We start from the raw sequence: 24,627 nt of genomic DNA on the forward strand, positions 1-24,627 counted from the left end.
GTAATTTTGGATTGTATACTGGACATTGTGAGTGTTATATTGTGGAAATTGAATTCTGTTATGTTTCTTTGAGGGGTGTTGATATTTTTGGATTCAGATGCAGACTCTATCGGATAGGAGTGCAGAACTCAGTTTACTTCTCAGTTTGACTTTTGCGTTTATTTTTGGCATACATGATTGACAGATTTTATACACAAAATTTGGGGGTCCTCAAGTCTAACTCTCATTTCTAGTATTCCTCCCACACATTTCAGCACTATGGTTGCCTCAAACTCTGCTATGCAGCTAAAAGCTCTACAATCAGTGAATTCACCCAGCCATTCCCTTCTTCCAAGTCTTGACTCCCTTGTAGAACCTCCTTGTTTTTGAGCATTCTGCTGAGGCTTTAGATGGTTGATTTTTGTATTTTGTTCAGCGTTTGAGAATTTATAGTTGTTTACCTAGAGACAGTCAGCCTGTTAGGAACTTACTCAGCCATACTTTCAAAACTGAAGATATATAATACATGTTAGTAAACAGAAAACTGTTATGAGCATTTTATAGACATACTAATTACTAAACACAACATGGATTATGGAAACTTTTATATATTGGTTCACCAGGCTTGATATGCTCTATATGCTCAATATGCAGTAGGTAGAATGATACACAGACACCATCCCCAGCTTTCAGAGAGTTCATAGACTGGTAGATGATTAATCTGAAGTTAATACTCTGTTGTGTATGAGTTAAGTATATGAAATAAAACCTCAAATGTTGTTTTCAGTGTCAGCTTTGATGAGAGTAGGGGAAGACTAATTATAATTTCTGTGTCTCCCAGAGAGCAGAGTCCATGTCAAGTCCTCATAATGTCTGAAGTAGGCTGCTTAGAAATCTGCTTTCAGAATGCTCAAAAGGATATTTCTGCTTAGCAAATTGAGCATTTGAGTTTCAAGCCAGCCTTGTGTAAAAGCTAATATAGGACTCGCATCAGTTCTAAGAAAAAGCTTTCATGCTGGTGTCCGTTAATAGGCTGAGATGGAGGAAGCTGGCATTGCCCCTCTGGAATAGCAATGGGTAGAGGCAGCTTGGTGTGGAATTGAGGCTATTGTACACTTGCAGCTTCTGGGGCAAGAGAGAAGCACTGTTTGTGAAACTCCAACTAATAAAATGATTTCCATTAATTGAGTAATTTCTCTTAACTTCAGCACTCTTTCACTGGTAAAACACTGAACATGAGTCTTTAAGTATTCAAACCCCAAATATATTTGCTCTCTTGAGCGTATGTGCAAGCTTGTAAAGTGTGAAACGCAAATAAACACTGTTTAATGATTTTTTTTAAAAAAAGACTTTAGCTATAGAAATTGCCCTCCAAAGTTTCCCCGTGAGTAAACCCTAACCCTTAGTTCTGGGCAGTGACTCGATGTGACAGAGTTAACCTAAGAGCCAAAGCAACATTGGGACAAGGCAGCCTGTCTGTGAGGACCTTAATTGCCTTGTGGTTTAGATTTTACATTGATTTTTTAAAAAAATTCACTGTTTCCTTCATCGTCGGTCCCATCTATCCATTCATATACTAACATTTATTGAGGGTCTTCTCTGAGCCAGGAATTGTGCCTGGAAAACAAAACTGATTAAGACATGTTCTTTTGTCACAAGAAGCTCTCCGTTTTGTGGGGAATACAGATGAATAACTTAATTTCGTATAATACAGTGTGAGAAGTTCAATGTTGGGGTGCTCTAGAAAGACAGAGGATCATGCTGACATTGTCAGAGAAATCTTCCCTAAGGCTCTGAAGGAGCTGGCTCGGTAGGGGTCAGAAGTAAGACAGGGTGAGACGGAGGGGTGGCCATGACAGGGGGATACAGGGCAGAGGGCATTTGAGAAACTACCAGCCATTGTACTTGGCTAAGCAGGTTAATTTCAATAAGATGTGCAGGTTTTTATTGAGGACTTACAAATAAAGTGATAAGGGAGCAGTGTATGGGGGCTGATGCCTCATCACTTTTCTTATATAAGGTAGGGTTGGCCAAGGCAGGGCTGTGAAGTTTGAACAGGAAGTGACCTTTGAGCTGCTTTGGAGTATGAGGTGGGTTTCTCCAGGTGTGTAATTATTGGAAACTATTTCAGGAAATGGAATGCCACATGTAAAGTCATGCTAGGGTAAAAGAAGGCTTATGCACCATTTTAAAAAGTCAGTTGTCATATGAAATTGAATTATATCTCTATATATCATTATGCATACGTGCTCTACTGCTATGGTAAGATTGTCTTTATTATACTGTTAAATAGAAGAAGGAAAAGCAACATGTAGGACAGATAAAACCCTAGTTGAACATTGATTTTAAGAAAAACTAACTTGAATCTGACCAGCAGTTATTTTCTGGAGGGCAAGGATCATGTGCTCTTTCCTACTTTACATGTTTCTGCACTTTAATGTTTTAATAATAACTTGGTGTCACTTTTATAATTAGGATTAAAAAAAAAAAAGATTCCCATTTTGGGGGAAAAAAAGTGCCCGAGATTGTTAACTTAGGAGATAACCTGTGTACTGTGATTATGGTTTTTAAGATTTAGTGTACTGAGTTAGATTCTACAGGTTTAAATTAGATTTATTAATTTTTATAATTTGGTAATTGTCGAATCTCTCAGCATTCTAATGCTTACGTATTCTTTTCAGTAACTTTATATTAGGCAATATGGGTTCTTACATTAAATATTTTCCTATTATGTGCATATTTTAAATTTGATATATTTGCTGTCTCCTAGAAGTTCTTTGGTTAAGAGTCTTTGAGAGAGAAGAGCGAAGTATATATAAAACATGTGTTCTCTGGAGTTTGAATTAAAGCTCGAGAAGCTTTCTTTTTAAAGTTGGCTTGCATTTTTCCCCTGTGGTGAATTGCAGACAATTAAAAACCCATGAATTTACTACTGGGTGGAAGGAAGCCTATTCCATAGAAATCATCATGGCTATCAAAATTTTCCTAGAATGGTAAATATTTGACAGTCATATCAGTATGTTAAAAGTTGCCTTTTCTGTGACTCTTAATTAATTTTTGGAGGCAAATAATGTTTTTTCAAGAGGATTCATGTGAAAATACTTTTTATTTTTGGTGTCCAGTTGATAGTTTACCTGTAGAAATGAAGTGAGAACGCACTTGTTTGTTAGTCCTTACGTGCCATTACCGAAATCCGCAACGCTGTCTAGGGGGGATTTTGAAATTTGTTGGCGTCGAGGAAGCCTGATAATAAAAATCATCACTTAAGGACACATGTATTTATGACAAGTCATGATCAGTGTCCCTCCTAGTATTCATTACATCCTGGACCCCTCTGGGGAAGCAGAAAGGCCAGTCTGGAACACAGAGCCTTAGGAAAATGTCTCGGCCCGCAGTCCATTGCTTCACTGAGCACAGGTGCCCTCCCAGGCCAGCCCTCTCCCACCTTAACAACCCGTGTCTTACAGTGGGAGTGGGAGGAAAGTGCAGCTGTAAGTAGAGATGAGTCTCTTGGAGGCTACTTCTGTTCTTTTCTCAGAGGTCTTCTCTGGGCCCTTGAGATCTTGTGATACATGCCCCTATGTCATGAGAATTAGAAAGTTAAGTTGATATTTGTGAATATGATAGCTTTTGAAAAACATTGTGAAGGAATTTCAAATCTTATGCTGTGACTTTTCCCTTCTTCTCTTTTAAAATGCTTGATTATTGACCCAGAAAGCAGCCCTTGAACTTAAAGTTAAGTGGACTTCAGAAACAGCAATGCATATATTAAGGGGCTTGTGAAAGAATTTACTCACTTTTTTTGGGGGGGGGTTATTGTTATTACTATCACTATTTTATTGAGTCAAATGAGTACTTACAAAATTTGGTTATATACAGGTCCCCCCAAATCTTATTACATTTAAAAGAGTAGAAATACTACCATTATATGTACTTTGGTCACAATACAGTACATTAAGAAATTGAAGTCTGTGATGAATATCATTCTGTGTAAATCTTTTATTACATCACTGCTTATTTTTGAGAGGTGATGGAGGATCGATCTCTTAAGTGTATTGCGGAGCCAAAAGCTAAAACAACTTTAGTGCTTAGCAATATATTACTGGCTTAGATGTGTTAAGTATTACTGGACTGCTTATTTTGGCTCTGGGCCCCATGAAGACCTCCCAGTTGGATCACCTGAAAATTGCACAGCTGTACTGCTGGACACAGGAAATGTGAACAAAGCTTAACCTCTCTCTTCTAGGATTCCACCCACCTCACCTCCACGCCCCCCCAACCCCACCCCACCCCCGACCCAGCAGTGGAGTAAAACGGCAGAAATTCATTAAATGGCCCAAACTATGAACTTTTATCAAAACAAGTAATTGACACACAATTACCTGAAACAGAAGGCACTTAGTATATACCTTGATACTGAGACAGTTACAGAGGGGAAAGCAGTCAGGTTTAGAAGTCAGCCCCTCTTGTTATGCCTACTAGCTCTGCCATTTACTTGCTTTCTGACACCAGTTGTGTCACATCATCCTTTACCTCCCTCCCTCCCTTCCTTCCTTTCTCTCTCATTTTCTTTCTCTCTCTCTCTTTCTTTCTTTTTCTTTCCCTCCCTCCCTCCCTTCCTTCCTTTCTCTCTCTCTTTCTTTCTTTCCCTCCCTCCCTTCCTTTCTCTCTTTCTCTCTCCCTTCCTTGCTTTCTTTCTCTCTCTCTCTCTCTCTCTCTCGCCCCTTCCCTCCCTCCCTCCCTCCCTTTCTCTTTTCTCTCTTTTTCTCTTTTCTCTCCTTCTTTCCCCCCTCTCCCTCCCTCCCTCCCCCCTTCCCTCCCTCCCTCCCTTCCTCTCTCCCCCTCCACCCCTCCATCTCATCAGGCTAAACACCTACTACACCACCTCCACTTGGATATCCTGCAGACTTCTTATATTTGATGTGTCCATAAGTGAACTTCATACCTCTTCTTGGCAAACCTGGACCTTTCCCTGTGCTCCTATTTTAGTGAGTGACAGACAACCCCTGTATCTAAGAGCCCATGCCAAAAACTAGTCTACTACTAATCGTTTTTGTCTACTAATTTCTCCTTTATTTACCTCTCCCCCTCCATTCTTGAAGTACAATGCCATACACATTTTATTACTTATACTTCTGAAGCAATTCACATCTACTTCTATCTCTGCTTTCCACTGCCACTCCTTACTTTAGATCACTATCATCCATCACCCCGTCTTCTATAATAGCCTCTTAGCCAGTTTCGAATCCTCCATCCCTTTCTCCACACTGGAAGCCAGACTATTGCAGTCTGGGATTTTCTGGGTTAACAGTTTCAAACTTAAGTACATATGGGCTGCATTGCTTGTTTTATTTGTTTTGCCGTCCACCCAGTCCCTCACCCCTGCCCAAAGAACATAGCGCAGCTTCGAGCGCATATAGAGATTTAAAAGTACATAAAGTAGAGGATTTCAGATGGTGTGTCCCTGTGTGTGTGATTTTGCCCATGTCATATCTCCTGAAGAAGTTACTTGTGTACTTTACTTGATTGATTTTCAGGGTTGCTGATGTCTAAATAAGTAGGGTTGTTTACCATTTAAAAGTAGATACTGTGTTAAAATTACAATCAGTGGAGCAATACCAAATAATCTCAACCACTACCAATAATGCTTAGTGATTTGTGGTTGGCAAATTAATAAATTTAAATAATAGTATTTATATAGCTCTAATATGTTGCAATAATTTCTGCAACAAAGAAAATCAATAAAAGCTGTTGACTAATGCCATTTGGTTTGGGGCAAAGTAAACTTTAGTTTCACAAGTATGTATTGAGAAATCATTATGCAGGAAGGATAATGAATAAAATGTGGGTCCTAATTGCTCCTCCAGGGATTTACAGTCTAACAGGAGAAACAGTAAATTTTACTAAATAATACAGGGTAAAGACTGAACTAACATAAGAGAGGTAGATGGCCACTGCAGGATTTTAAGAGAGTGCGGGTGAGTTATTTCTGGAGAAAGAATTACAGGTGGAATTAAATGTCATCCTTAAGAGTAAATTCAGGATGTTGACAAGCAGAGATCAGGGGGAAAGGCAGAGTGACTCTTGGGCCAGAACGATTTAATTATGGGGAATGGTAGTTGGTAGCAGTCTAGGAATGGTGACGACTAGCGTGGAAAAAGCCTTCAGGGCTGGACCTGCGCGATAGAGTCTTCCATGGCCTCGGGAGCCGGATACAGATAAACAAGGAGAATATATAGTAGGAAATAGTCTGCATTATAAAAGATCTTACCTTTTTTTTTTTTTTGAGTCCTCAACATTTAGGGATGATTGATTTAATCACAAGTTGGAATGACTCTTATTCCCTAGAAATTCAAGTTCCCATGTAAAAGTGATTGTTATTGTTAGAGGTGATTATCAGAATCGTGAAAATTATTGTCAGTAATGCAAAGCTTGACTCAATTACTAACTATCCTAAGAAACAAGTGTTCTGTTACCGAAGAGGCTGCTCCATTTCATGTGAATGCCGCGGTCCCAAGTCTGTTGTTAGGTTTACTACTGTTTGGAGTTTTGCGTTTATGACATTGGTTTAATTCAAATGAGATCAGTATTCTGAATACCAACTAAAAGGTGGATTTATTTAATTAATCATTGTGTTAGTGGTTAAATTATCAGAACGTAAAATGGCTCCTACAGCTAGTGAAAGTAGTGATCTGGTCTTTTCCTTTCAAGAGAAGAAGACAGGTAAGACAAACCTCGTTTATTTTCTTTTCATTCGGAATTAGGTGAATGTGGAGATGATGAACCAAATGTGTTTCCTGACAGTTTAATTCTTTCTCTCCAGTAAGGTCTAGAAAGAGAATATGGGGTGACGTTTTCCAAAGAGGGATGTTATGTCCAACCTTGCATTTGGGTGCTAGAAGAACATGCTAGAACTTCTGTTTTAATGTATGTATGTAGCGTATGGTTTCTGCATCTCAGGCACTGTTCTAAGGACCTTACATGTATTAACTTTTCACGTGTTAATCTTTACAGTTTTAGGAGGAAGGAATGATTCTCTCCTGTTCGCTTATGAAAAACTAAAAAACAGAGACGTTAAGTAACTTGCTAAATGTTATTACACAGTAACAGGCATTTGAACCCCAGAAATCTGGCTCCAGAGCCCATGAGCTTAATCCAGAGCTTAATCAAGAGATTAAGCTTTACTGATATTTATTACACAGGTTAACGCTAGTACTATCACCTGGCACATGTGAGAGCGGGACAGTTGTGTGCACAGTGAGACAGGATGCTGGAGTAGAACAGGGGATTCTCCGAGGCAGAAGCTCCCACCAAGTTTTAATCACTGACTTGCTTTCAGTAATTGGGGCAGATAGCTGTGTATGTGTCTGGGTATGGATTCTTGGATTGCATCTACTAGTTTTAGTTAACTTACCTTTTTCAGTGGGCAAAGATGGTTGCAAAAGAGACTGTGACTTCAGGGCCCCTGTAGATGCAGAGTCGAAATGAGCAGGAAACGGCCGAGCCGCTCCGTCCCCGTGCCCAGCGCAGGCTCAGCACCAGGATGGGGAAGAGCAGCTCCCGTCCGGACGGGTGTAATAAGAACAGTCTTTTCAAATTGGGACTGTTTCTCTACATCCAGTATCGTTACTGATGAATCTCTTGACCAAAATATTATTACCCAATGGTAGATCAGGTGTAGAATTTTAAAATAAATAAGTGTATACATACATATATATGCACACACACTCACATCCATTTTATGTGCATATAAACTGTAGTGCAGGGGCCAGGGATCCTTCTTGGCTGCCTAACTCAAGATCTGGAACCTTGGACGTGATAGTCTGTGGGGAGCACTTAGTCACCATGGACAGCTCTTCATTAAACTTGAGACATATACTGTATCCAAACAAAGGTTTTTTTATTTCTTTATATCCTCTCCTTTCTCACATCCTACTTCAGACCTGCCTCTATAGAAATGAATTACATTGTTTATCTATTACAGTACCTCCTTATTTTCGTCTTTGTCAGATGCCTTTTTAATCATTTTTAATAACCACGTAGATTTTATACGACGCTCAAGTACAAGATGTTGGACAGTTAGGACCATATACCCAAAATATGCCTCCTTCCATCTGTGCCTGTGTGGTGTATTTTAGGGTTCGTTTCAGTTAAATCTTGGGTAGTGATGGGAACGTTTTGGGTGTTAACTTTGGTTGGCACTCACTCATCATTCACTTTCAGCGCATGAACTGCTGCTTGCCTGTCGGGAGCTAGTGCTGCTCTCGTCTGTGGCTGAGGCACACAGGGGGGTGAGTCAGGGTCTCTGCCCTCAGAGAGTGCCACCTCCATCCCCTCTTACGGAAGGGAAGGCAGGCAGGTGGTTGCTAGGCCTAGAAAAGACCGTGATGTTTGAGGCTCTTAAACTTGTTGATAAGTGACTGCTCTGTCGTTTTTCGTCTGTGGCAGTGCGCCCCCCAGTGGACCCTCCCTGCGTCCATGCCCTGTGTCGTGCGTGCCCTTCCCCTGAGTCTGTCTTGACCCTGCAGCTCCCTGTAACTGACAAGATGTGAACTTCCAGGCTGGAGCTTTAAGGATGCCTGGCAGCTTCTGCTTTTCTGACCTCGGAAGACATACCATGCAAAGGTCCTGTCACCCCGAGGCCACCATGGGAGGTGGAAGCTTGCGATGCCCAGGTGGAGGGGAATCAAGCCAAGAAGAACTGCGGTCCCCTTCTGACGGCCACCACCAACTTAAGAGACATGGGAAACAGCCGTCTTGGAAGTGGGCCCTCCAGCTGCAGTTGGTCTGGCTGTTCCCACCTAGAACTCCCCCCAGGGCTCAGATTGCTGAGTTGTGAGCAAATAAATAAAACAGTCGTTGTTCAAGGCCATTACATTTTGGGTTAGTTTTTTGTGCAACAGTAGATGCCCAAGATGTCATTAAAGCATAACCTAGTCCCTCATTTTCCAATTACCAAGGCAGGTGCGGCTGTGTGGATGTCGGCTGGACTGGGGTTTTAGGGTCAGCTGGGAGGATGATGTCGGGGAGAAGGGACTGTAATGGACCAAAGGAAGCTGCTTGTAGCACATACGAGATTTATCCCAGACTCTTCTGCCGATGAAATAGTGAAGTGCGTTTAAGAAAAATAACTGATGTAAAAGGAGCGTTAAGTAGTTCATGTTACAGTCAGGAAAGATACCGTAGCGCTTTTGAGCATTTTTGCCATAGTGAGCAGGAAGGACTCTACCATTGAGAGGACTTTATGTTTTGCAGTGCCTTTCCTTTTGTGCCAAAGAGTGTTTTGATTTTATGTTACTGCTGATACAGCCGTGGACTTTTTAAGGTAAAGCAACGATAGGCAGAAGACTAGGTTCCTGGACCCAGAATTTATTAACCTGTTCTTTTGCTTTTGTTGATCCAGTACAGGTTTTCTTTTTTTGAGAATTACTATGTGAATTAAGACTGAAGACTGGGGTTAAGATGTGGAGACGATTTCACAGTTGAGTAGAACACATTTCCTCTTCCAAGGAGTACAACCTGAAAGGAAATGTTTTAAACCATAGTTTGCTAAGTGGGAGAAGAGAAGGCAGGAGGAGAGGGAGTGGGGGGTGGGGGTTGCTGAGAGTGTCGAGGAGGTGTCTGGAGGAGCAGCCCCAGGCCCGTCAGACTCTGCTGAGCCCAGGAAAGGGCCGGCTGTGTTGCGTTTGTTCTTTACAAAGAAAAGCTGAAAACCCTCTTAGCCTCCAAATTAAGTCCAGGCTCGTGGCCCGGATGGATGACTCTGCCTCTTACTTCCGCACCCTAGGTGCTCTTCTCCACCAGGGTGGCCGTCTTCTCATTTCAGGGACGGTCCGTAGTGCCTGAGGGCTTTGGCACTTGCTCTTCACAGTGCAGGAAAGTCTCTGTTTCCAGGTCCTTGCACAGGACGCCGCTGAGCTGACCACTACAGGCCAGCCTGCCTGACGTCGCCCAGCCGTCCACGGTTACCCGCGCTCTCTGCAGCTGCCCTGTGCCCACCTCAGTAGACGCTTAGCAGTGATTAGCAGACGTCGTGTCTACGCTTCTGTTTCTCTTGTCATCCGGCTCTTCTGTGAGCAGATGGGGCTCAGTAAGGATGAGGCCATGGCTCGCTTCGGTTCTCCACCCAGCATCTAGAACATGTCTGCACTTCGCCAGTGCCGTAGCAAGAGTAACACTTCCTGACGGCTGGACGCTGATCTCAGTACGTGTTTTGTTGATGTTGCCAGTATTTTAAGAAACAAAGCAAAGTGGCTTTTGTTGCCCTTCCTCCTGCAGATTAAGGCTTTTGTTTAGGAGGGGAGATAGGGGATATGGCTCGGAGCAGATTTCAGTAGAGGCTGTTTTCCTCTCGCCCACTAGCCAGGGCAGGCGGTCTCAGGATTCTTCTCTGATCTTCCCTGTGAGCACTTGGGGGTGGGGGGGTGGGGGGCTGAGTTCCTGCAGGAAGAACCTTTGAGAAGCTTTCAACTCTCTTAATTCTGGGCTTTTGGTCTTCTCTGCTCTCATGCTCGTCCCCCGTCCAGAGAAGCAGATGCTTGAGTCTTACCTCTCCCCGCAGGTGTCTGTACTCTCTCCAGCTGTGTGGTTAGTGTTTGCCTCGGCACTTCAGCATTGGTTTGTATTCTGTTCCGTTTTCTTCCTGTTTTAAGGGTGAGAGTGACGTTCTTTACAAGCTCTGCATCTGAGCTGAAATGGGTGGTTCTTGGAACACGGGCATTTTGAGAAGCTGAAATGAGTCCAAAATGGCTCAAGTCAGAAGCAGGAGAGTGCTGAGGCCGGGGAGGCGAGCAGGACTGCGCTGCCGAGGGCCGCGTGTGGCGGCTCCGGGGCGTGAGGACCTCCTCGGAGGGGAGTCGGGCAATCCTGTCTGAAGCAGAGATACAACAAGGTCTCCTTTGGGTCAAGAGCTCTCTGTGATCCAGGGAGATAGAAGTGGATACAGAGACGGAATTCCGCAGTGGGCAAGGTGAAGGGACGGTGATGGCGGGACTAGTGGTTGTGGTGAGGCTACAGGAAAACAGGCAGGTTTAAGAGAGATTTCGGAGGTAACATTGTTACGATGTAATTCATTGGTTCACTGGACATTGACTGAATGCCCTCGCCGATCGGGTGTTGGATCAGTGACTGCAAAAGGCCTCGTCCCTGCCCTCATGGAATGAATGTCAGGTTTCTGGCTTGAGTTGCTGCATGGACGGTAGTGCCATTTGCTGGGAAGAATAACGTATTTGCTGCTGCTACATTGGCAGAGATTACAAGTTCAGTTCTAGTGTTGAGTTAGAGGTCGAGAAAGCATCCCTTTGTTAGACTAATCAACTTTTTGGTGAGCACCCAATTGAGGGAAACTTTTTTTTTTTTAAAGAAGAAACCAGTTTTTTGTTTTCTGTTTTTAAATTTATTTTATTTTTGGCTGCGTTGGGCCTTCGTTGCTGCACACGGGCTTTCTCTAGTTGCGGTGAGCAGGGGCTACTCTTCGTTGCGGTGCACGGGCTTCTCATTGCAGTGGCTTCTGTCGTTGTGGAGCACGGGCTCTAGGCGCGCGGGCTTCCGTAGTCGTGGCAGATGGGCTTAGTTGCTCCGCGGCATGTGGGATCCCCTGGACCAGGGCTGGAACCTGTGTCTCCTGCATTGGCAGGCAGATCTTAACCACTGGGCCACCAGGGAAGCCCAAGGGAAACGACAGTGACATGTCCTTGATTGAAGCTTAGTTGTTTATGAAATGACAGCTTAACTGTAATTGTCCCCATGGAACAGTGTCATGTCACACATGTTGTTTAGATCAATTAAAGCTAGTTCTTCCTTGATCTTTACTGGGGAAGAACATACTTATTGGATCTTATCCGTTATGTGGTAAAACTCAAATATACTGTATGTTGGTTTACCATCTTCATAATCATTTGAAAACTTTCCTATTTACAGTTGTAACATTTGTAATACGATAGTATATTTGTCATATAATAATTGGCATCTGGAGAAAAATCATTGGTCTTGGAGATAACACTTTTACCTTCTATTCAAATCTGCGCACAAATGAAATCCTTAGTAAAAATGAAGGCTAAAATGTATTAGGTTCTTACTGTCTGTCTTGCCAATACACTCATCAAATAGAAAACAAATCCTGACTTAAGGAAGGACAGACTTTCTAATTGGAAGGGTTTCTGGAAGACCAGGGAAAGGGGCTGCTCTTGTGACAGGGAGAGCTCTGAGCCTGAGGCCTGTCGGTGTCTCAGAGGTCTGACCACAGAGAGAGGGTGGACGGGGGCAGGAAGGGACAGGTGCCGGAGAGTCCCGCCCAAGGCTGGTCCCTGGGAGCAGAGGGCCTGTCGCAGAGGCCTGTGCCGGCCCAGGTTGCCTGTGTGAGGAAAGGACAGAAGCTTAACTGAAGTTTGATCACGTCAGGGTAAGGGACATTCTCTGACTGATCAGTGGAGACAAAAAGAGCAGCTGATCTTTCATGGCGCAAAGAAGGAGGGTCTGTGCCCGGCCTAGAGAAGCAAGGGGGTCGCCCGCATCTGGGGAAGAGTAGTTCTGTGCAGTGAGCCGTTTTCAGGAATGCAGAGGGCGCGTGGGCTCAGGTGACACTCAGCAGGTCCCAGCCCTCAGCGCTGTATGTGCCACCTCTTCCTCTCCGTGATGCCCCTTCAGCGTAACGACCCCTGTGGAGCACAGCCGCGGTACACTGGGTGGAGCTGAGGACACTGCGGGCGAGAGGGAGCCCTCGACACGCCTCAGAGGTCGGGAGCAGGTGGACCGGACCCTCGCTGGGTCGCAGAACTCGGCAGATCGGAGGGCTGTGCTGCTCAGCTGCTCATTTAAAGTCTGAAACGTACTCAGCCCGTAGGCCCTGGCGCAGGTACAGGCCGTGGTGGGCTTCAGGGGTGCGTGGGGGGGGTATCTTCTAGAACCCCTGGAGGAATTGAACTTGTGATCTGAGGGAGACAGCAGCAAGGGCTTTGAGCCGAAGAAGCAGAGTAAACAAGTGTGTGGCTCCTCCTTGCAGCCAGCAGGGCTTCTGAACAGGCACCACTGACGTTTTACACAGGCCCCTTCCTCGCTGTGCAGGGCGGCCCCATCCATGCTGATGTGTGACCGCTGGGCCTTTGACCACGGATGCAGTCAGTGGTGGCCCGCAGTCACTGTCACCAGCTGCTCTGGCTGTTTCCAAACGGCTGCCAGGGAGGCGACGCAGCCTGCGTGGAGGCCCCCGTCAGGCAACCAAGCCCATCACCGTCGTGCGGCTCAGCTGTGCAGACGGTCAGCATCCGCATGCCTGGTCCTACCTCACACCCCGACTCCCAGACAGAGCTCAACCCCTCGACCCACCTGGGTGGCCTGGGTGCGGCCGTGTTGTTCCAGGTGGGGGCTTCTCGGCAGCCTTGTACACATACAAGGTGGGCATTGTTCACCCCAATTTGTGTATGTTCACGATAGTTACATTCATCCATTCATTACTTACTGATTTGTCGGCACAGAGAGTGCACAGTCTGCCGGCTGCTCTGCTAGGTGATTTTTGTGCATTTTCGTGTTAATTCGTACATCAGGCACCCGCCGCAGTAAGCAGTTGACCCCTGTGTTGTGGATGAGGCGTCTGCGACTCGCGAGGGTAACTTGACCAGGCGGGCGATGCAACTAAAACGCAGCGTGTGGTGACAAAGAAGAGATAGTCAAGATGCGCGTTGGTCAAAATGGTCCGATGGTCACAATGCGCGTTTATATACTTTTTGTGAGCAAAAGACTAATAGAAGTTAAATGGAGAAAGAAAACTGCAGATAAAATGCTCTTCCTTCTTATATGGAATCTCGTGGTTTTATGTTTTATCAAGTAACTGAGTAAATCATATCATTCTGTGGACTTCAGTTTCCTCAGTATGAAATTATATGTTTGGACTGGATGTTTTCTAAGGTCTCTTAATTTTTATTAATTGGAAGATATTTAACTGTTCCAGACGTGATATAAATATGGTTGTTTGAATACAAATTAATTTTTATGCTATTCTTGAAACCCGCTAAAATGAATATAAATGAATTTAAAAGGCACTGATCTATGAAGATAAGAAAGGGAGTGTGAGACAACAATGGACAAGCGATGTTAGTAAAATTTGGTGCTGCACTGTATTTACAACAGCCAGGACATGGAAGCCACCTAAGTGTCCATCGACAGATGAATGGATAAAGAAGATGTGGCACATACATACAATGGAATATTCCTCAGCCATAAAAAGAAACGAAATTGAGTTATTTGTAGTGAGGTGGATGGACCTAGAGTCTGTCATACAGAGTGAAGTAAGTCAGAAAGAGAAAAACAAATACTGTATGCTAACACATATGCATATGCATGGAATCTAAAAAACAAACAAACTGAAGAACCTAGGGGCAGGACAGGAATAAAGATGCAGACATAGAGAATGGCCTTGAGGACACGGGGAGGGGGAAGGGTAAGCTGGGACGAAGTGAGAGAGTGGCAGGGACATATAGACACTACCAAATGTAAAATAGAGAGCTAGTGGGAAGCAGCCGCATAGCACAGGGAGATCAGCTCAGTGCTTTGTGACCACCTAGAGGGGTGGGGTAGGGAGGGTGGGAGGGTGACGCAAGAGGGAGGGGATATGGGGTTATATGTATATGTATAGCTGATTCACTTTGTTATAGAGCAGCAACTAACACACCATTGTAAAGCAATTATACTGCAATAAAGATTTTTTTTAAAAGAAAAAAAATTTTGGTAGCTGCAAAGTACATGGATAGATGGTAATGACTTAGACCAGAGAAAGCAGAATCCTGAGCTTGCAGGGCAAGAGAAAACCAACCAGAAACATGCCTATTAGTGTGGGAAGACCTGGAGAAGACTCGGGAATTGTAGATACCAGTTAGCTGCATGTGAATTTATGGGGTGGAACTGACAAGAGGGAACTTGGTGGAAAGTGTGCATGGAAGTAGTTAGACACCTGGATCCTCTCCCCAGCTGAGAAAACCAGGCATCTGCCCTTCTTAATCTAGCAACAGACGAGAGATTTCCTGAAGAGTTTGAATAAGAGAAGCTTTAGGTTCTAAGACCCAGATGGATACAGCTGAGGGCTGCAGTGAGATGCCACACTGAAAATGTGGGAATTATTTCCTTTAAATAGAGGTGTGTGCATCATAATGGGATTCTTTGTATTCTGGCAGCCAGGCTTATATACCTCCTCCTAGGAAGTTGGGAGATTCCTATTCAGGGAAATGCCTAGCACAAGGAAAAAGAAATACAGATATTGATATTTGAGTAGCTTTGGGTGAAAAAACTGGGCTGCTGTGTTGCAGTGAATTGTTATGTCCAGTTGTCAGATTGCATGTATGAAAGCAGAACATCCAGTTAGCCTGTTTGAGCCTCAATTAAAAATTTTTAGAAACAAATAGCAGAGGATTACCAGTCATGTGAGGAAAGGCCATAGTGTAGCAAGAAACAGATTCTCAGAACGTGGAGGGTAACAAGGGGAATCTGTGGGAAGCAGCAGGCTCTGTGAGCTCCACAGCGTCGGGGTGGGGTGGGGGGCGTCGGGGAGGGGACAGCTACCTCCATTGGCGCCTCAGGAGGATAAAAATTTGTATCACCTCTGTGAAATGTCTCCAAAGTGCCATAAGGAAGGGACAGATATAAGAAAATGATGTTAATAGTGAAACATGTGATAGCAGAAATGAGAGAATCCTCAGATATGTAGGAAGCGTAATTAAATCTCCCAGAAAGTAAGACAGAGAGAGGTGAAGGAGGGAGGAAAAATCAGAGAAACTTAGAGATCCAACTCAGGAGGCCCAATGTCCGATAGTAGGGTTTCCAGAAAGATAAAGCAGAGAAAACAGGGAACAAGAATGAGGGAGGATGGGTTGAGACATTGATTCCCCACCACCACCTTGTAGTATTATTTGATATTTTAAACTCTGTAGAACTCACTTCTATATTTTTTAAGTGATTTACTTTAAATTAAATTTTAAAAAGCAAAACAAAGATGACATGTAAAGGTTAAAAATAGGTAATCTAGTTTTTGCTGAAGACCAATACAATTGAAAGTGGGCAAAGGAAAAAATACCATTTTGATTTTTTAAAAGTACATATTTCAGGAAAATTGCTTTAATTACCATAGTTAGAGACATGAGGAACGATTTTCTCTTAAAAACAGCAGCAGCACAGCAGTGGCATGGCTCATGGAAGGTGGCTGATACCACAGCAGCAACTACATGAGTTTGTGATCAAGAATCCTGCCAAAGAGAACAGTTTCTCTTGTGGTAAATAGGGCTGACTTTCTATTTGGAAGCAAGGAGAATTCATAATTATTGTAAGGCTTTTAGAAGTTGTGTGAAATTCCTATCAATAATTATTTCATTCAGTTGTATGTATTTATTCTCTATTAATGTGCTAAGCATTGTTCTAAATGATTTGTTTATGTTGACCCATTTAATCCTCAAAATACCCTGCAAGGAGAGGTCCTATTGGCGTTCATCATTCCCACTTAACAGATGAGGAAACCAAGGTCTAGTGACCCTGAGCCCGGGGTCACTCAGCAGCAAAATGGAAAAGCCAGCTTTTACAACCATGGCAGTCTATCCTCAGAGCCTGTAGTACCCTTAATTAATTCACTGTTACTCTGCATGCTGAATAAAGAACCCTCCGCATCTAGGCTAAATAGATAGGTGGATTTTGTCACAAAGCTTTGGTCAGCCGCTGAAGACGTAGCACTCATCTAGGCCAGTGCACTCAGTGGTTGATTGACCGAGACTTAAGTGCTCACCAGGTAGAAGAACCCAGACACTCCATGGCGACCAGTTTAGTGCACATTACAGGACACTTGGTGTCGTTTTTCCTCACCAACAGTCTAATTCCAGCACTGTTCGTGGTTGATATTGATTGTGTGCTGAAATTGTCAGGATGGCAACTAAGGAATTCTGGGAATTAACTTCATTTATTGATACAGTTTGTAAAATACAGCCATCACTGAAGTGATTTGGTAGAAAGAAATACGTCGTTTTTTTGTTTGTTTGTTTTAGCCCTGTTTTATGTGGTTTGTGGGAAACATTATAGGGTGATGCATGTAGCAGGAACTTAAATACTTGTCGTTAGTCAATGATGTGTAGCATACTGACTGCAGAGTTTCCTAAAATTCAAGAAATAAATTATTTTCCTCAGATATGAATGTTACAAAGGTGTTCTTTTGTTTCTCCTAGTTCAACTTTGTGGGAAAACTTTTGGGGCCACGTGGCAATTCTCTGAAGCGCTTACAAGAAGAAACCTTGACAAAAATGTCCATCCTTGGAAAAGGCTCCATGAGAGACAAGGCAAAGGTAATACTTATTATAAACAATGACTACTGTTTTAGTCAAATTATATAATGTACTTTTAGATCATCCATGGTATTAGTACATATGATATAAAAGCTAACTAGGACCTCAAATGAAATTATGTGAAAATGCTATATATAGTGATATATTTGTGATACTATTCAGAAAATTCGGTCACTCTGGCCAGTTTCAGAACATGTAGTATCTTAAACCAAAATCTGTAACTATTATTTTTATTTATGGAGTGAAATTGTAGCAGCTGTGCTTTTGATTCTAGAAGCAATACGTTCTAGAAAGTACAGTGGTATTGAAATTATCAGGAAGAGAAATAAAAAGTTATCTATAGTCTCACCATCACTATTTGCATTTTAGGTTAGTTCTTTCAGGTCTTTTTTTCTACTCCTGTGTTTCATATTGTTGACTTTATAAAGTATATGCTTTTATTTTCTCTTTTTGCCTTTCTTTCGATATCCTATGCATTTTCCCAAGTTAAAATTGACTGTAAATGTTTTAATAATGACTTCCTATTCTAACACATAGTTGTTCTTTGTGCATGTATTCACATAACCGCCTCCTCTTCTAAATAAGCTAAAATTACTGAGTTATTTTTATTGATCACTTTCTTAAATATACCAGTTCTGAAAGAAATTTTCACATTTCATAATGTGCTGTTGCTTATGTTGTTCTGTTATTAACTTTGTTGTTCTCTCATTATTAAAAGATTTATATTACAGAGAACAAAATCCACATTGAGTGATCACTTTCCATGAAATGATTGTGTCAGACAAAACAGTTACTTAGACAAAATCCAGCCTCCTCACAAAAAAGTCCATTTAACAGTAGCTTTTATAATTTAAAAAAAAACACGCCACCATTTGTTTATTGAACAGCCACTGTGAGTCACGCACCCTGTGAGACATTTTACATGCATTACTCCATGTTATCCTTGGAAAAATGATGACAGATACATAATATTTTCCTTATTTTATATAAGAAAAGTGAGATTCAGAGAAACTTAATATATTATTGGGTTAATCAGGGAAGTTCATTATATTATTTGATTAAAACACGGCTATATGTCAGACTTATATGGGATGCTGTTTAAAAATATAGAGTCCCGGACTTCCCTGGTGGTCCAGTGGTTAAGATTCTGCGCTTCCACTGCAGGGGACATGGGTTCGATCACTGGTCGGGGGACTAAGATCCCGCATGCTGCGCAGTGTGGCCAAAATATATATATGTGTGTGTGTATGTGTGTGTGTGTATATATATAGAGAGAGAGAGAGAGAAAAAGAGAGAGAGAGAGAGAGAGCGCGAGCGAGCCATGCACCAACCTGTTTAGGGTGAAACCTCAAAATGAATTTCCAGCAGGTGTTTAGAAGATTCTAACATGTGGCCAGGCTAGGTTGCCTGCTCACTAAACATCACTACCTCAACTGATGTTACTCTGATTCCCTGACTCATCTGTTCTGGCAGAGTAGGAGCAAGGGGGTCAGTGGGTCAGAAGTTATGTGTGTCTTGTTGGAAAGTATCCCATCCTTGCTGATATCTTAATTAGGTTTTCAGGAAGGCCGTCTGGCAATGAGGCCCGTGATATGAGCAGTGAAGCCTATAGACTTTGTGCTGCTCTTGTTTGTTATTAAGGGAGTTCCTTGGTGAGAAGCAACAGTTTGTGCTATGGCAGCGGTGATCAGGGCCCCCAAAGATCCTCTTACAGGTAGAAGGGAAGCTGGGGAGGCAAGTCTTTAGCCAGATTATATGTCCCAAAATAGCAAGTGCCTGGCTGTGCGTTCAATGAAAGGGATCCTAAATAGCATCAGCTTGCTAGCAGGGCTGGGTGGTTCTCCCAGATCATACTGCCATTTTAAGGGCTGGTGGTGGTTCTCTGCTGCTGGCGTATTAGACAGTCAGCAGGGGCAGTAGCCTGGAATCCTTTTTGAGGGGAATCTGTGTTGTGGAGTCATGCATAACCGCTCTCCCTGTGAGGGTGAGATGAGCTGGGAGATTGGGACTGACGTATACTCGCCACTACTCATAAAGTGGATCACTAATGAGAACCTGCTGTGCAGCACAGGGAGCTCTACTCGGTGCTCTGTGGTGACCTAAATGGGAAGGAAACCTAAACAAGAGTGGACATACGTATACGTCTAACTGATTCACTTTGCTGGACAGCAGAAACTGACACAACATTGTGAAGCACCTGGACCCCCGATAAAAACTAAAACACACACACAAACAAAAACAAGACCTCTTTCCCTGTCACCATCGGTACTTTGTTCATGAGTTCTTTGAGTAGCGCTGAGGTGGCTGGGGAATGAGGTGCTTTGACATCTGCTGCAGTGGGTCCCCTCGGCTGCCTGGTCACCGAGTGTATGCTCCGACTCACGTGGTGCTCCCTGTTCTCACACACTTGGGCCTCTTCCCGGACCACTTATCACCCCTTCACTAATCCTCTTATTTCTGCGTCCTTGACCGCATGGGTCAGCAAGTCCGTAGGGGGATTCTGCAAGGGGCTGATCATTTACATTCCGTCAAGACACCTAGGAACCACCTAGGAACTGAGGAGGTAGCATAGTCCATTGGGCCCTCTGTCAGGGGCCTGGGAGCAGAGGCCCTTTACCTCTTGACCCCTAAACCCCACCTCCATCGGTGGCCTCCATCTCAGTCAGTGTACAGTCATTCTAGTAAAAGGTCCCAGATCCTTATTGGAAGACTGGGAGGAAGTGTCCAGTGCGTACACACCAGGAGACGTTACAGTTACTGCACTCAACGTAGCCTTCTCCTCTAGATTTAGCTTATTAGCTCTTTTGTTCTCTGCTTCCCTGGGGCAAGCAGGGGTCTGATCTTGGGCCAGGAGGTGATAAAGGGCAGCAATAGTCAAGCATGAGGATTGTCATCTCCTTTCGAGGAGCTACCTTCGCTGTTCGAGACAGGCTTCTGCCGGTGTGGAAGGCTCGGTGGGACTTCAGCGTTCGCATACTCAGAGTCATTTGAATCTTTCCAGATGTTGCGAGTCCAGCTCTCAGACTTTCACTGTCCTCCAGACATCAGCCTCAGTCTCCCATAGCAATGACCAGGCAACCTGCTGGTCGTTAGCACAGCCTGAACTCTGCCTGGTCTGTTGACTCCACCAGCCTGTGACCATAAGCAGTAAGACCTTCCGGGATACTTCTGGCTCTTTGGGCCTTGAACTGATAATGCCAAGTGCTGAGTCTGTCATTTCCTTCTTTAAGTTCTTCAGTACAGTAGAAACAGCCCCTTTCACCCCACCCGGCCCACCACGTCTCCTTCTCGCCGGTCATACTGTGCCAGGTGGTCCATCAGTTACACCTTCAAAAGCATTTCACTGACCGTAACCACAGGTGATAATTTAAGTAGACAGGTGTCCCATCTGCTGTATCGTAATCAGATCCTCACTGCTTGAACTCTTGAATACTGATTTCAGTTGATCCTTTTTACTCATTTTTAGTCTACAGAAAATTCTCAGTTAACTTTATTTCTAAAGAGATTTCCATTCCTTAGTATTAAAATCTCATCCTTTTAGATTTTCAAAGTGTTCACCATTTAAATTCTAATGTGAACATAATTCATTTTCTTCTCGTATATGCTGCATTGGTGATATTATAGGAGTCATGTGACATGTGTCAGGTGGTTATGTAGCATCACAATCACTACAGTGCTGCGGTGCGTGGAGCCTTCAGTTTGTGCCAAACGTGCTAGACGTTTTGCTCACCTCATCTATGTCATAGAATAATAGAATAATTAATACTGTTGTTATGTAATAATAGTTACCATTACTATATTTATCATTTGAGTGCTTATTACGTGGTAGGCATAATTCTAAAGATTTCTTGTGTCTTTCCAACTACTACAATTCCTTTATTCCTAATGAGTCCTAATGACTGTTAAAATCACTCCTTTATTACTACAACAACCCTTTGAGCAGTAGGTACTACACTATTATTATCCATTTTAAAATCACCTCTTCAAGATGGAGATAAAGCAACGTGACCAGTTGTTGGATTTGGGGTTTGAAAGCGGAACTTCAAACACAGTCTGTGTTCTTCCCCAAACGCTGCATTGCCTCTCATCATTAACCCAAGAAGTAACCCAGTCATAACTGCTCACTCTGTGGGGCTGTGTGACAGCTGTGGTTATGGTAAGAGGGCCTTCCTGTTCCAGCTTAAGTTTGTAATAGCAATGAAAATGTTTGCCTATGAATCAACAATTATAATCTCTCATTAAAAGCGTTAGTTTGGTGCCATATTAGAAGAAGATAAGAAATGTTCATTTCAGTAGTTCATGCTTTCAAAGATGCATAGAATCCAGTTTCTAAAACTTCAGCTGTGAAAGGCAGAGTCAGATCAAATGATTGAAAATGTTCTGATTAGAACAAGAACTAGTCTACCGTCCTTTTCTTTTTTTAAAAATTTAGTTTTGGCTACGTTGGGTCTTTGTTGCTGCACGTGGGCTTTCCCTAGTTGCAGCGCGCGGGGGCTACTCTTTGTTGTGGTGCGCGGGCTTCTCATTGCAGTGGCTTCTCTTACTGCGGAGCACGGGCTCTAGGCGCGCAGGCTTCAGTAGTTGTGGCTCACGGGCTCAGTAGTTGTGGCTCACGGGCTCTAGAGCACAGGCTCAGTAGTTGTGGTGCATGGGCTTAGTTGCTCTGCAGCATGTGGGATCTTCGCGGACCAGGCCTCGAACCCGTGTCCCCTGCCTTGGCAGGCGGATTCTTAACCACTGCGCCACCACGGAAGTCCCAATAGTCCTTTTCATACTTGACAAATTTTGAAGGAAATGCGTAGGATATTATGGTAGCTTATGTTTGCTCTCCCTTCAAATATATTTTTCTTTTCTTTCAGTTTCTGGCCCACTTCCAATAAATGTGAAGGAAACTAGCATTTACTGAGTGCCTGCCACGTAGAAGGCAGTGTCCTGGGCGCTGTATATACTGTCTCCTGGGCGAGGCCGTTACACAAGCTGCCTTTTTAGTCTTCTCAGTGGACCTACATTAATATACATATGTTAACACCAAATTGATTTTGCAAACTAAGTGTTGGATTACATATAATCTGTTCAAACTCACACACACACCTGGTGACCACCATGGCTAAACTTCAGGCATATCTAACTCTAAATCCCCTGCCCTTTTCATGCCCTATATCTTGATCTGTCTTTTCTTTGTAAAAATTCAGATTAGTTAAGTAACAAAAGTTGAAGCCTTAAAGCCTTAAGGGGTGAAGTCAAGGGTGTGTGTGCCTCCTCGTCCTCTTGGCTAATTTCGGAATCAACAGGTGCTGTTGCCAGGAATTCCTGGGTTCTCTCTCTTACGGGGTGGGTTTTTTGGAGAGGCTAGGAAGGTTTCCTGCCTTTTAGAAATCACTCTAGGTGTAGGTTCCTACTAATCTTAATCTCTCTGTCTGATTTTAATGTTGAGAACAAAGACTATTAAAAGAACCAGATTCTGTAATTGCTACTTTAACATAGGCTTGTTAGAAAAAGATAATGGAGCAAAGTTAGTGGTCCCTTAATGATGTGGGGGTTTTTTCCCCCCTGAATTTCATTATATCCACCAAAATTTTTTTAAATGTTTCTCAAAATCATATAAAATCCTGTAACACAATTTTTCATTTATTTTATTCACTGTTTTATTCTCAGATAGAGTATAGTGCCTGGCATGTAGAAATGTTTTTTGTATGAATGAGCAAATGAACATAGAAATGAATAAATAATATTTACCTATTCATTCAAAAATATTTGTCGGGCATCTGCTATCTACCAAGCACTTTTCTAGACAAAGAGCATATGCAGCACCAAACAAGACAATCGTGGGTTCTGCTCCACGGGGATCACCTTAAGTGAGGAACGTTAGAAAATGGACGAGCAAAAAGCAAGGCGTTTTAGATAGTGGTAAATGCTTTGTGACAGCTCAGGGGCACACAGGGTAGCCGGTGCGGAAGTGAGCTTGGTTGCTTGGCCAGTCTGAGGAACCCAATGGGGTTCTCCGCGGCGCCTGGGGGGTTGGGCCGGGGAGGCTGGAGGAAGTGGAGCAGCCAGAGCCCGGAGCGTGTGGCCTTGGGGAGGCAGCCGGCCGGAGGACTCCGGGGCCAGAGACAGGACTTGAGACCCCTCCCACAGCAGCAGGAAGCCTTTGGGGTTTCCGCTTTCTTCCTTAGGTGGTGTTTGCTGTTGGGTGAACCTTTTGTGATAACCACGTGCCAGATAAGCTTGGGTAGTTTTTATTTTCCTTTTCTTTTCTTACAGTGACACCCTTTTAAACATGATTTTTCTTTTTTCAGGAAGAAGAGTTGAGGAAAAGTGGAGAAGCAAAGTACTTCCACCTCAATGATGATCTCCATGTTCTGATCGAAGTGTTTGCCCCGCCAGCAGAAGCCTATGCGCGGATGGGACATGCTCTGGAGGAAATCAAAAAGTTCCTCATTCCTGTTAGTACAGTGTTTCTTGATAGTTAATTTGTACTTTAAAGTCCTCCCTTTGTTTTAATCCTTGACAGTTCTTATCAGTAATTGTTATTTGCATAGCGCTCTTGTCTGTTACAGTGTCCCTGTGAATTACTTGGCATCATTCCTTCTTTACCTGTGAGGCCAGGGATTTTTAAAGAGAGTAGGTGATACAGCAAGAAGGTTGAAGGGCACGGTCACTGGGTGTGCCTTGGGGGTCTCAAGCCCTAAGCCGTGCCGTGATGCTGAATCACCTCCCAAATTCGTGGGAGCGCGCACGCGTTGGTGCGGTCCTGGCGCCAATCGCTGTGCTCGGTGTTGGTGTGTCGCGTGAGTAAGCGCAGCGCCTCAGGAGGCCTGTGTGGTTTAGGGGAGCGGAAGCACGTGGTTTCTGTGCGCGTGAGGAATGCGTGGCGGTGACGGAGCCGCGGGCACAGCGAGGAAGGCTCTGTGCGGGCGTTCATGTTTTTGTTAACAGTTGATGGTCTTTTTTAATCCTTTTCAGACACCCTGACATTGCTGAGAATGTGGTAATTTAAAGGGAATATGTCCCTATTTCCATTACAAAAGTTAATTTTGGTCTTTTGTATAATTTGCACGTTCTAGATTTAAGAAACAAAAACTTGAACACGTTGGCTCCTCAGACAGTTTATTTTAGAGAAACTCTCACATCTGCCAAACAGCTGTCTGGGATAAGACTGTGTTCAGCAGTTCCCGGTGGTGTAGTAGATGGACTGACCTACTGTAGCTTGTGTCATGATTATGTTATCTGTGAGGAAGACTGTCATATTTATAGGGAAAGGACGTTTTAAATCATGATTGTCTTGGAAAAGCCAGGGCATAAGACTACATTAAGCATTTTAATTTGGGAGCTTAACAGA

General features: G+C 43.5%; 1 protein-coding gene across 16 annotated transcripts in view; it reads left to right on the forward strand.

Annotated features, from left to right (window-relative positions):
- The window catches only part of KHDRBS3 (KH RNA binding domain containing, signal transduction associated 3), a 659,142-nt gene that overhangs the window by 514,304 nt on the left and 120,211 nt on the right, over window positions 1-24,627 (forward strand). For all 16 annotated transcript variants that reach the window (XM_067017886.1, XM_059042812.2, XM_067017879.1 and 13 more), the window contains 2 exons: window positions 17,172-17,288; window positions 23,585-23,731. In XM_067017886.1, the coding sequence (XP_066873987.1) occupies window positions 17,172-17,288; window positions 23,585-23,731 (264 nt within the window). The remainder of the gene's footprint in view (window positions 1-17,171; window positions 17,289-23,584; window positions 23,732-24,627) is intronic.

This window comes from Kogia breviceps, chromosome 17, assembly GCF_026419965.1.
Source record: "Kogia breviceps isolate mKogBre1 chromosome 17, mKogBre1 haplotype 1, whole genome shotgun sequence".
NCBI classification, from domain to species: Eukaryota; Metazoa; Chordata; class Mammalia; order Artiodactyla; family Physeteridae; genus Kogia; species Kogia breviceps.